Source organism: Etheostoma spectabile, chromosome 14 (genome assembly GCF_008692095.1).
Source record: "Etheostoma spectabile isolate EspeVRDwgs_2016 chromosome 14, UIUC_Espe_1.0, whole genome shotgun sequence".
NCBI classification, from domain to species: domain Eukaryota; kingdom Metazoa; phylum Chordata; class Actinopteri; order Perciformes; family Percidae; genus Etheostoma; species Etheostoma spectabile.
Genome location: NC_045746.1, coordinates 4,051,236 through 4,065,079, shown reverse-complemented (window position 1 = coordinate 4,065,079; position 13,844 = coordinate 4,051,236). Strand labels below are relative to the sequence as shown.

Below are 13,844 nucleotides of genomic sequence, written 5' to 3'. Positions count from 1 at the left end.
GCATGGCGATATATGTGTGTGTTTGGGAAAAATTGTGTTTTAGTAATTTTTGAAATCTTACATAGAAATTACTCCCTGTCGATATCACAGATGTAACTTTATACTCAGGGAAAACTCTAACCCATATATGGGACTTATATGGGTTAATATGGGTATAGCAACGTAGTCTCTATGCCAACACAAAGAAAGCAGAAGATACGGGACATTCGCAGGGAAAAGAGTGAAATCCGGGGGGGGAAATTCCGGTGGCAACGGAGCGATCCTGCAAGTGGAATATCGTGGATAAAGACTAAATCGAGTATCATGTTTCGGTGTCTGTGGAGATCAAAGATGTGTGTGTGTGTGTGTGTGTGTGTGTGTGTGTGTGTGTGTGTGTGTGTGTGTCTGTGTGTGTGTCTGCGTCTGTGTCTGTGTGTCTATCACTGACTGACTGCATATTACTTTGCCCTTCAGGACCTGTCATACATCCCAACAACCAATGAGAAGACAGTTACCTACAGGAGGGATCGTCCACCTGACCGTCCCTTGGAGATGAACATCCAGGTTCCCAAGATGCCCCTCGGTGACCCCTGGCAGTACTAGGCAAAGGTCAAAAGGAAGTCAATGGAGACATATAGAAGGAGGATCAACAAAAGGCTTCCTTTTCTGTCTCTTACACTTCATAAAACTTCAACCAGCTGCATACGGAGACTAGTGATAGTGATAAACCAAACTATGAAACCTCCATGGGATCACATGAACTGACCAAACTCCCATAGACTGTGTGACTAATGTGGCCAGTATTCTGGAAATCGAGATGAAAAAAAGAGCACATATCCCCCATCTCTTCTTCCTCTGTAGCTGCAGGGAGGCTGCTTCTTCCACGGGGTAAAGGGTGATCTTTTCTCGCTTTTTAGCCATGCCGCAGTTACTGCTCTAACTTATGCGTACGTGTGTGTGTGTGTGTGTGAGAGAGAGAGAGAGAGAGAGAGAGAGAGAGAGTGTGTGGTCCAGGTAGATACAAGAATGATCTATCTAGGCTTTCTATTTATGATTTTATTGAAACAACACTACATGTTTTTGGATTATGTGATTGTGTGACACTCCAGTGCTCTCCGTGTCTTAGTCTGCCCCCCTGTGGCCAGCTTGAGGTACAACATTTTTCTCTCCAATAATACTGTCAACACATTACTGACCTCAGCTGTAATGCATTGGGATTTAATTCATGAAGCACACCTATGACTCTGTACACCTTTTTATTTCTTACTTTGTGGCATACCTTGTCTTATAGTGTCTTTATTGCATTTTGTTTTTGTCAACCGATAACTGCATTGCAAATTAGTCTTACTTTATGGCATTTTTCTATCATGATAAGGTAGAATTTAGTTTCATGTGATTGTCAGTTTATTTAAATCTGGTTAGACTTGCACTAGAGTAATTGTTTTGCATTATACTACTGAAAACTGTGGGATCTCTAGGGCAGGAGAGCTGTGATGGTGGGTTTGAAATGATTGGTTCGCTATATGTTGGGCATTAGAAGGCATCTATCTACACATTGAGTGCATTTAAAGCTAATGTAACAAATCCACAACACTGGAATAACTATGGACTTTGAAATCATGTTTTTAATGACATCCTGACATGGCAACTGCATCATCAAATGCCCGCACATGTGGCCTCCATAACAGCAATAGAACTGTGTCTGGATCATCCCAGAACCATTACTCCTATGCAGAAGTCCAAATCGGCTCTGAAGGTACTGAGGTTAGAGGTGAACTAACCCCTCTCATGCACTAGCTGCTCTGAGAGTGTTAGTTGCATGGCATCTTGTGAGACTTTTGCTTGCCCAATTGTGTTCCTCTTTCGGGATTTTATTTAACATTATGTTGTTTACAGCAATAGCAGCACTCTTTTACTGTAAGTCAGGAACACTAATTATTATTTATTGTGATTTTATGACTGTTACTCTTTGTTTTTATTTATGTTAATTGGGCTATTTTATGATAAGGCTACTTGGTTTACAGGTAGTAAGTTCTGTTTGTGTTCATAAAGAACACAATCATCTCTAACCATGATAATATGTCAGCAATAAGGTTATAATCATCTCATCTAACCGGGCGCTCAGTTCGGAGTAACAACAGCACTTTCCTTTGTAGTTTTGCTGTCAATTAATGTGACTAGTTGTGTAGCATGAACGTTTTCATTACAATAAAACGTGCAAGATTTTTTTTAAGGATTTCTTGAGTGCCTTAGCTTTTCTGTACCAACAGGTTGTATTTTAGTTACTTTTTAATGAACATGTGGAAAAATTGACATTTTTATTACATACAAGGCAGTGCCAAATTAAGCAAGGCTAGTGTCTTGTTTGCAAGCTAACCTGGATTTCTTAATAAATATAAAAAGTCAATGTTTTCAGTTCTGTTTAGTCCGAGGTTTTGTGCAGATCTGGCAATACTTTAAGAATATATTTTTGATACAACAAAATGTACAAAAACATCAAGTTGTGACTATCCAGTGTGGTCCATAAACCTGTGACTGTATAAACTGAACACTAGGTGGAGATGCATACTAAGGCCACTAAGACGTGTGTGCACGGCCACTGTAAATACTCAAGCAACATGCAATTACAGAAAATGTGCAAAATACGTTTGGTAATTGATCCGATATCATTATTTCTTCAACAGTGCATAACTGAATCAGGCTAATTTGATTTTCACAAGCCTGCCATAGGCATCAGATAAACTTTGAATGAATAAAGTGATAAATCAGTATATACAGTGATTAATTCTTGTATCATAGTTAATTAGTATGTAGGTTTAGTTAAGGTAATAGTTATATAGTGTTTTAAATTTGTAATTCTAAAAAATAGGCTAATCTTTATCCCTAAATTATAATACAGCCTTCAAAAAATGCTTGGATTAAATCATAAGCAGGTTTAACGAGAAATGTAATATGTCCAAAAATGTTCCTGTTTTATTCAACCAAACATATTTTATATATGATAACCTATAACAATAATAACCCAGATACAGATAACAGGCCACTTGTTTAATTATAAACAAAAAGTGTGATTAAAAAAATGTGTAGAATAAATTAGGCACATATAATGTCTTCAAATAACACAAATCTTATAAACTGTTGAGTACAAATTTATTTTCAAAGAAGGCTACAAATAGATGAGGTAAGGACACAGTGTTTATCCACAGCTGAAGTTCATCATAAAGTGCCATATCAGTTTTTACGTGTCCAAGAAACACACACTCCATACAGGCTGGTTTAGTGTTATTAACTTTCCACGTGTTGCTTTGTTCTTGTTTAGCTTTGTAAATTATTCCACCGCACTCTGTCCCTCGGTAGTTTGGACAGTCCCGCGCACGTGTACCCCCCCGGGAGACTGGCTCGGGCTACCGGAGAGGCTATTGTCCGTGTCGCTGCTCCCTTTACCGAGTCCCGGATCAGCGCCATCCTCTGAGCCCTCAGCGCTGTGCGTCCTCGCGTGCTTACTGAGGTGATCGGAGCGCATGAACCGTTTGTGGCAAATTGAGCACTCGAATCGCTTCTCTCCGGTGTGCGTGCGCAAATGCCGCTGGAGCTCGTCGGAACGCGTGAAGCGTTTCCCGCAGAAGAGCCAATTGCAGACAAACGGCCTCTCCCCGGTGTGCCAGCGCAGGTGAGCCTTCAGGTGAGAGGTCTTGCCGTAAACTTTACCACAACCCGGAATGTGGCAGCTGTGTAAGCCCCTCCGCCGCGGGCTCATTCCCCCCTGACCAAGGCTCTCCGCCTCCCGGCAGTTCGGGCAGTCGCAAGTGGCTCTGCCGGAGTACCGTCGTGAGGAGGAGCGGGAAGATGCGGGCAGAGAAACGACGGGGGTTCCTGTCAGAGCAGGTGCCCCTGTTGTCGTAGGCTCTGTGTAGTGAGTCGGTGCAGGTGGCCTGAAGCCGTCAAACAGGTGCTGTGTGGCGGGGAGAAGGTGCTGAGAGGCACCGGGGCAGAAGGCGGAGTTGTAGTCAGTGTTGTAGCCGTTCAGATGAGAGGGTAACCCGGCCGGGCTCTGTGTGTCCACCCAGCTGGTTCCCATGTCCCACCAAGCAGTAGACCCGTTATTGACATCCCCCACTGGCTTGAACCATGACTCATATGGATGCGTGTGCATCCTCGGATAAATCCCTGTTATGCCCTCCACCGATGAGGGGAATTTGGTCAGAAACACAGACCGCTGTGCGTGCGCAGCATCGGGAACACCGTTGTCTGATGGCACAGAAGACTGGTACATCGAAAAATCATTTCCAAACGGAGAGTTGGCAGTGGTCACCGAGAAAGCGCTGGAAGCCTCCGTCAGGCTGACCCCGTTACTTCTGGAGGTTCCAGAGGGAACCCCGGGAGAGGCGAAGCAGGCACCAAGGCTGCTGGTACCCGGTGCGCCTCTTTTCCACGGGTGAAAGCCCTTCGCGTGTCCCTGGGCTCCATCGGAAAGAGCAGGGGAGTACGAGGGGCTGGGTTCCCCGATTCTGCTGCAGGTGGCGGCCAGCATGGCGAGCGGTGCGCTGCCAAGCCGGGGCTCCTCCTGTGGGGAACACACATACATATAGGCCTGTCACTCCAGAGTCAAGGCTAACCATGATGTGCGTAATGACGCGCAAAAAAATGAGATAAAGCCTATCTATCTATAGTGTTAGTCACGTGATCTGTGCAAAATAAATTGAGCCTCGCAGACTAAATTCAAGTCATGTAAATGAATAGTGTAACGTGATTTAAGTTTAACAAACAGTGTGCCTCCGACTTGGATCAATCAGCAATGGAAGATGGTCCGCATGTGTTTTGTCAGCCAACAGCACAGAGACCAAAGCCGATAGTCTAAAATATATATTATGAACAACAAATAAAGTTTATGTCTATGTTATGACACCACACTTTTACGTCATTAGATTATTCACATTATAGTGCCACTTTCCTTTCACTTTAACAAGCATTTACGACTTTCACGAACTGCCATGATCAGTAAAACCAACTGGTAGACTACAAAAACTGACGAGTAAAAACAACTGCTATCGGAGTAATAAAGAGTGGATCAACATAGGCTTTTATCCTATTTAAATCAGCCTATTGGTTGTTGCTGCGACACTACAGTAGTTATATGCATTAAAGTATAATTAAAGTTAACACATTGAGCCCTTTCTATTATTATATCAAAATGAACAAATATTTTAGCGAAATCTAGGGGGAAATATGTTTCAACAAATAGATAGAAATGTAGACTTACCCCTAGCAGTGTAGCAGCCATTATCTGTGTTGTGATATCTTCGTCTGAGTGTGTGCTCGCGGTGAGTGAACGTGATGAGTCGGTTTCCTCTCTGACTGCTTTAGTAGTTGTAGCTTCTTCGTGGCTTTGAAGTGCCGCTGAGAGCTCGAGGACCAATCAGAGACCAGATCAGACTGTCACTTCATATTTGCGCTCGAGGTCGTCGTAAATTTTAAGAGTGAGGTCTCTCGAGTGGCGCGCTCCAAATTGCAACGAGTAGAAAAAAATATGAAGCTAAAGACAATAAATTCAGCGGAGGTATTTGACCAGAACACACACACAAACACACACACATACACGCCATTATGAACCAGGTAAAGTGGGAAAAAGGCAAGGGCCTTAGTGGACATCAAGGATCCAGGTCACTGTGGTAATCAGTAAGACCTATTTAAAATGTGTGACCAACAAATGATAACAAGACATTGTGAAAAGTTTAGACAAATGAGTGTTTGTGTGTTTGTAGGTAAAGTTTAACACTCTTGAAAGATTTGTTTTCAACTATACAGCCTGATGTTGTTTTTTTACAGAGGGAGAGGCTGATGAATGAGAGGCAGGCCCGTTCCATCCCATCCTGTCCCGGGGGCGTATCTAGTCAGCCCTGGGGCAGGGAGGGGAGGACACCACCCACCACTGCCTCCACCATTTCTTCTTGTTCAAAACAAAACAAATGTCTTTAAAAAAAAACAAAAAAAACCCACTTCTTTTCCCAATTTTATAGATCATTTAAAATCTCGTCCAAGCTCAGACACAAGCTGTACACTGAGGGAAAACTTTTATCCCTTGAATGTAAACAGATAAATAGGTCCTATTCTTAAATCATGGATGGTTAGCCAAAATGATGACACACACCCTGGAAATAACCCTGAATGATCTTGGGCCTCTAAATGTATGAGCTAAACCACAGAGGGAGCATTTTATTGGAATTTCAAATTTAATAAAAACATCAGGATTTAATCACTTTCTTCATTTGTGTGGTATTAACTGCTTCCATGCCCTTTCTTCATCTCTCTCGTTCTATGACCAGCCTGAATAAAATCAGCTGAACAGTGAACACACATAAACTGAAAAGTTAATCAAATTTTCACACACACACACACACACACGCACACACACAACTTACCATTTACACCAGTTGATTGATAGTGTGCAAATTTCGTTTCACATTGTCTTTTCCTTAAAATATTTTAGAAGATATTTTTCAAAATGTATGAAGATGGTTAAGAATGTAGGTCATGTAGAATAAATCTACACCACGCTGCATCATGTTTAGTAACCAAACAAGGCATACGGATGTACCTCTAATGTCTGATATACAGATGCAATACATTTTACGCATAACTTTTCCACTCTTTTAAACAGATCTCTGTGCAGGCAGTCTATGATGATTATAGGGTTATTATGACTTTGTTCCATCTGTGGGCTTTAAAAGTGGACATGGCACTTATTGCACTTTTTAACACAGAACACTAAAACAAGGGAGCTATAGGCTATCAAATGAAAGCTATCTGGTGAAATACCCATGGCTAGCCTTATGCTATAGCTAATAGTACATTGACTTATTGTCCCTGCTTTTTATCTAGCTATTATCTGCAAAATTAAAAATATCTGTATTTCAGTGTCCACATAGCCGAATGAGGCAGCAGAGGCTAAATTGAGTCATGATGGAGAAAACAACCCAGCTAAACTAAAGCTAACTACCTTAGCAAATCTTACTATAGGCCTAGATGTAATCTCAGTTTTTGACTTTAGTGGAATGCATACATGGTGTGGTTAAGCTACCTTTAAATTTCAATTCAATTTGTAAAACAATCTATTATATTATATATTGATATCAGTATAAATAATACAGGGACAGACAGACATAGTCAAAAAAAATAAAGTATAAGATATGGACTATAAATAATCAAAACAAAGTTTATTTTCTGGAACCAGCTAAAAGAACCTTTTTTATATTTTTAAGTAAAATAATCAGCGTAAAATAGTATGAAATTAAAGCATTGCCACTTATTTTTATCCGTCACTCAGTTTGCAAACCAGCCGGAAAACTTGAAACCTCTTTCACTAGACTTTACTGGTACTGTGGTTGCTGCTCTCTGCCCTTGTAAATCAGTGCTGTGCATTTGAACTATAATGTATCTGTAAATGTGGGTGTCATTTTGTGTAGCCCTGCACACCAATACATACTTCCCAGTGGACTGGACTAAATCACAGGCTCCCATGCTGGCCCCCGCTGGCCCCCGCTTTCCCCCACAGCCTGAGGCATGGCCGTGTGCACAGGTGGAGTTTACAGTAGGCCCTCCTCACGAGCCACCCAAACAGCTGTCCCTCTTTTAAATACATTCTTTTCCCACACTGAAAGTGTGTGTGTGTGTGTGTGTGTGTGTGTGTGTGTGTGTGTGTGTGTGTGTGTGTGTGTGTGTGTGTGTGCGTGCGTGCGTGCGTGCGTGCGTGTGTGCTTTAAAGGCCCCCAATGAAACCCTGTCTGAGCCCCAACCTGTTCCTTTAGCGTTGATAATGACCACATTATCTCGCGCCATCGAACGTCAACAAAAAAAGATTGTCGTGTGCTTTCCAATCACTTTGTGACCACTCAGACAGAAAAAGCAGAGAGAAAAGAGTGAAATAAAGATCTGGCACCTCTTGGGGAGAGGGACGGGTGAAGTATTTTATTTCTCCTTGGTGTTTTCCTCAACTCCTCTTTTGTTGGCGGAGTATAGTCACAGTGATCCAGAGGGCAGGGCGGCCATCTTGGTCAGCTGCCCTGCTGAGACAATTAGCAGATGAATCAGAGAGTCAAAAGACAAGCTGCTAAACATGAGACTAAAAAAATATTTATTACAACCAGGGGGTTAGCCAATCAATTTGTGTAAAAGAAAGATAAAAAAAAAAAGCCAATAGATTCCAGATCCTGAGCGGTCCTGTGGTGCATTTCTGACAATGATGTAGCTGCTTGGTGTGAAGACTCATGCTTCCTCCTCAGTTTTACACTGCCCAAGTGATTTGAAAAAAAGACTAAAACATCCCTCTGTCTCTCTTCTTAACTTCATGGACTTCTCATTTCTCTTATCTTTATTCTATTGTTAAATGAAAATGTTGAGGCCTCTAAAGCTATGATGTTTTCTTTTTTTATTTGTGGTTACCTGAAATTTTGGTGGTCTTAGAATGCAACAATGTTTTTAGTTTGCACAATAAGGTTGTGGTCAGCTTAAATTCAGTTGGTTCTAATGGATTTAGACAGAAGTATCCAAACATTGATAGCAGCTTGTCATATCTGTCCTGCATAATGATTTCCTAGAGAAACATTTTACAATCACAATTTGGCCTTCAGGTGAATCCTACAATATTATCATGTGAATTTTATTCAATACAAAAAAAAAAAAAATGTCCATAGAAATTTCTTCTCTGCTGTTTATCTCTATCTTTTGTGCATCTGTATCTTTAAAGCTACACAGATATGTGTATTCCAAAATATGGTATGTTGCCTTATTTTCTAAATTGTTATTTCACATTTGTATGTGTTATTAAGCTGTGTCATAATATGCTGTATATTCCTGGTATGTCTGATTTGTTTTAAAGAATGGCAGGGAGAAAACTATGAGAGATTTTCCAAAGAGACAATATTGTGAATAATAAACTGAACTTACATTAACTGAAAGTAGTTTAATAGCATGAAGTTATCAAACTAAATACAGTTTATGTATGCTCATGTCTAATAACAGTGCTGTAGGCTGACACAAAACTGAGTATCTCAGACAGACTCACCTTAATTTGTCTTTTGATGCCCTTTAAACTCAACCCCTAAAACAAATTGAGAGAGGAAAAAGTCATCCAGGTGAGCTGTGTGCCAGGATGTGCCTGGAGCAGCTCCTCCTTGGCTTCCTGTAATTACTGCATGGAGAGGGCACGTCCGCCGTCTGTCAGCGCAGGGCTGATGGACGACTGTGGCAGCAGAGCAGGGAAAACGTGTCTGGGTTGCTGTGATGAAAACTTTCACATAAGCGAATTACAAGACCCTATTTAATCTGCACTTGCAATAAAGAATCAATAAACACAGAAAACCCTCTTTTTCTCATTCAAACGCACATAAACTCACTTTCTTTGTCTAAATCTCCATCTCTTTTGCTATATGCATCCTGCAAGTTCTTACCTTAAATAAGCTTTACTGCACACACATGCATGCAGGGGTCAGAAAGGGTATGTCTCATCAGTGTATCTATACAGCAGCCAAAGGGAATCATGGCCAATGTAATTACACTGTTGAAGTGCTTCATTCACATTCATGTATACAGCACATCTACATACTCCAGTAGACATGCTCATTCATGAATTGAGGGGGGGAGGTGGGGCGGGTGGAGAATCATGGGTGAGGAGTCTACTCTATGTTTGGCACAAGTGTGCTGAAGGTGAAGTGAAATTGTACTTGAGTACAATTGCACTATGAGTAGCATCTCTCTCTCTCTCTCTCTCTTTGTTCCACGCACACATACACACTTGGGTTAGGGTGGATGGATGCCTGGGGTTTGTTAAATCATACATCACAGAGGTCATTTAAGCCAACACATCTGTCTCTGCCCTCAGAAAGAGAGGAAGAGGTGGAGAGAGTGGAAAGATTTATAAAGGCGAGGGGGAGAATTATGCAGGGTGAGAGAGAATAAGACTGTGATTAGTAACTGGAGTGGAGGAAAAGCTCTTCTCTCTCACACACACACACACACACACACACACAGTAAAGTGGTACCTTTGTGGAAGCTGCTTGCGTTAAGAACTTCTCTGCTCCTCCATCAACTTTCGTCTCCAACATATTGATGAGACGCGTCTGAAGTGGGAGCCTCCATTGAGTTCTTCAGGCTTTAGTTTTCCAAAGTTCAGAATAAAGTTCTGTTTTTGATCATATCTAAGGGCAGGAGGCAAACGGGACATCTTCTTATTTAACAGCAGCCTGTGACATTACATCAATCTCTTAAGCTTTGTTTGACATTAAAATATGGGAACCCAACCGCTAAAGTCTGTATCAATGCTGTATTTCTCACCTCCTGTCCTTGTGACATTCGTTCTGTCACATGCTATAATTTTATTTTTCACGTGACGACTGGTGACCGGTTAGTTTGCAGAACATCCCAAGCTTCTGATCACACATTCATCTCCCTCATCCTATTTTCACTCACCTTGCGCTCCTTGTTTCCTCTTTTAACTGCTTTCTTGGTGTTAGCCGTCAGTTAGCCATCATCAATATCTGCTCTGATTGACAGCCAACGTTTTCATGGCAACAGACCTGCATAAAAACAAAAACACATTTAAACCACACCAGAGTTTAATACTTTTTTGGTCATTTACTACAAATCTCCTATATACACGTTTCATCACGACTAACCATTTTATGTCTTTGTTTAAGTAATCTAAATGTATTTTTCTACCATTCCACACAGGCACTGTTTCCATTAGTCCTGTATAGTTTGAAACTGAATTATTCAGAAACTAAACTTATTGTCAAATTGTATTATTGTACTCTACATCTCACTCCGTACACTCTGTAATGCAGAGCCGAGTTTTCAAATCAATCGGAACTTAAACTGCATTACAATACAAAATTCAAAATTGAATGCAGACTTGATAAGAACTCTTACAGTTTACACAACTCAAGCAAGTTTCTACTAATTTAGAATTTATACCCAACAGAGAGGAATATGAACTTGTCTTTGAATCTACAGTATATGAGTTCTCATTTACAACACAGATAAACAAAGGAAACAGTAGCACTTCTTTATGTAGCGTGAGGTGACTGTTGTAGGAGTTAACATGATAAGTAGGAGCGGATGTGGCACTTAAAGTCTGTTATTATGGTCTATTTGCTACAGCTGGCTCTGACACACAAATTGAGAAACACACAAATTGAGAAACACACACACACACACACACACACACACACACACACACACACACACACACACACACACCCACCACCCCACACACACACACACACAACACACCATTTCCAAATTACACACTACGATAGCGCCGTGTTTCACACACCAGGGAAGAAGGATGATGAGAGGAGAGAAGAAGAAGATGGAGCAGGGATGAAGACATAAGAACAGAAATGCTGGTTCGAGTCACACTTTTTGATTTCTCTAATCTCTTTTAAAGCTTGTGTAAGATTTTTCCTTGACTGAAGCTGGTGATGTTCTTCAGCATCAACCAGTAAAGAGCTCTCAGATAAACCCCAGTCACCAACTCACTCACACACAAACTTGTTCACACTCTCTCCTTGATTAAATCCTGCTGACCGTGATCTCTTCACCAATAATACTGTCATCCCTCTTTCAGTTTTTCACACACACCACACACACACACACACACCACACACCACACACCACACACACACACACACACACACACACACACCACACACACACAAAACACACACACACACACACCAAAGAGATTAATTCTCTTGTTCATTTTTCAAGTTCTGGTCTTCTCTGTGTTTAATGTGTGATGAATGTGTGTCTGTGTCTGTTGATTGATGCATAGAAGCCCAGGAGCATAATCATACACTTCCAGACGTCATTTTTCACTTTCAGTGTTGATGGATGGACTGGAAAGCATCTGATCACTGCTACCTCAGTGTGGGGGGTCTAGGTCATCTTCTAGGTGTTGTGTGTGTGTGTGTGTGTGTGTGTGTGTGTGTGTGTGTGTGTGTGTGTGTGTGAGTGTGTGAGTCTCTTTGGCCGTCCATTTATGAGGCAAGTAGTGATTGAGTAGACTACCCAATCCCCACCAGAAGGCCTGTTTGTGAGGTCTCTTCTCCCTTTGCTACCCTGAAGACAACCTGCCATGACAGCAGACTCTGTTTGGATTTAAGTGTGCATTTGTGTGGCTAGAACGTTCCAAAACACTTCTAAAAAAAAGTAAGCCGAGACCCCTGGAAATCCCTGTAGCTGTTCTTTCAGCTGACAACTACTTTTAAGCTCTTACACATTTACTAACATATTAACCCCTTTCAATGCATGTAAACTGACACTTGCGCTGCTTCAAGTGCATACACAATTACCCCCAGCCCATTCACTTTCAACTACTCTCACCGCTTGAACTTGAACCGATAAAACGGTTTTCAGAATTTTCAAGTCAGCTGGTATTTCAAAGAAAGTTCAAGTTTTCTTAGCACTTTCACTTTCAACGGAAATGTCATGCAGTGATTAACTCACATATTAACAGTTTTATCGCTTACACTCAAACTCTGTTTAGTGCTTACACTGTCATTAATACTTAAACTCTTAAACTCGTAGTGCGCAGAATGCTTCCATTGACATGATGGGTATCGAATGAAAAAAAAAAGAAAAAACAAAGGTATTAATTGAAGCATTGTATTGGTATCAGCATCACTTTAAGGGTACTGGTATTGTTTTGTTTTTTTAAACTATAACCAGCCCTTTATTAAAGCTACATATGCAGCTGTTATTGTACTTCTGCTGTGACACTTCTGTTTCTGGTGTGGGATTATAAAAGTCTGTTATCTTATATAACAGGTCACTAGCAAATTGTTACAATTATAAACAATTTAACCTTTTTAAAGTATTTCAATCGCTCGTAAGAATCCTATTTTTCCAGGCATTTGAGAGGGTTTAAATGTTTCCAAAATGCGTGGGCTTTTTTACACAACAGTCCACATAAATGTCCTTCTGCTTTTTCTACTTAGCTATGTGTACATACTTTTTAATGCATGGTGTGTGAAAAGGGTTACCATGACTTATTCTATGTGGACAAAAGCACTTTTCAGCACAAACCCATGCAATAACACCCAGCCATGCACACGCACGCACGCACGCACACACGCACACGCACGTGCGCACACACACACACACACACAAACACACACACAACACAACACAATTCATGCTATGTTCCTGGTTAACTAGTGCTCCTCCCACTCATTGCGCTTCACCTCGCCACAATGCCTGCCATAAAATTCAGGGGCTGAGGGAGCAGAAGAAGAGAGGGGGTTAAGAAAAGCACTGAGAGATGGCTTGAAGTTAAATTGACTGGAAAAAAGCTGCTTGCTTTTTCATGGTAATTGCCGTGCAACAAATTGTTAATTTATTCCACAAAGAAATGCAAAACACCCCAGATTTAGCTGAAAACCTGTGCACTATAGGGCAAGCTGACATGGAACTACACAATCACATTCTCTGCACAAACAGACATACATTTTACTTACATGGTCATCAATAGGGGTAAGGTGGATGGAGGTGTGAAACAGATTTGAGAAAAGAGAACATGGCAATACACATCTCCTTTAGTCTCTCCTTTGCTCTCTCACATACACACTGTTACACATATTCCTGTCTCTCGGGCCAGGTTCACGTGGTTTTGAGGTGATTTCATGGTTGCTGTTTTATTGATGGTTCCCGTCAAACATGAAACGTTTCTTTTCCCACCTAACCGCACACACATGCACTGCCTCTGGGCTGTCATTCAGGACATACACAGACAGCCAGAAACAAGGGGTTGGCGTCAGCTCTACCAGGCCCGCAAGTCATGTCAAGTCCTGCACTGAACTACACACACA

The 13,844-nt window shown here is 41.3% G+C and overlaps 2 protein-coding genes across 3 annotated transcripts in view; one reads left to right on the top strand and one right to left on the bottom strand.

Moving 5' to 3' along the window:
* Nucleotides 1-13,844, top strand: part of itgb8 (integrin, beta 8) — a 32,026-nt gene that overhangs the window by 13,533 nt on the left and 4,649 nt on the right. Inside the window, exon 16 of one of the 2 annotated variants that reach the window (XR_004334955.1) lies at nucleotides 454-1,249. Coding sequence is in view for 1 of the 2 variants with exons in the window: in XM_032535307.1 (XP_032391198.1) it covers nucleotides 454-582 (129 nt within the window). In the remaining variant the exon portion in view is untranslated. Of the gene's footprint in view, nucleotides 1-453; nucleotides 2,210-13,844 lie in introns of those variants that run through there. The other variant, XM_032535307.1, reaches the window with a different exon arrangement.
* sp8a (sp8 transcription factor a) lies at nucleotides 3,007-5,645 on the bottom strand. The gene is made up of 2 exons (XM_032535308.1): nucleotides 5,240-5,645; nucleotides 3,007-4,543 (listed from the first exon to the last, which is right to left on the bottom strand). Exons 1-2 carry the CDS (start codon nucleotides 5,258-5,260, stop codon nucleotides 3,308-3,310), a joined length of 1,257 nt encoding a protein of 418 aa, XP_032391199.1. The 5' UTR covers nucleotides 5,261-5,645; the 3' UTR covers nucleotides 3,007-3,307.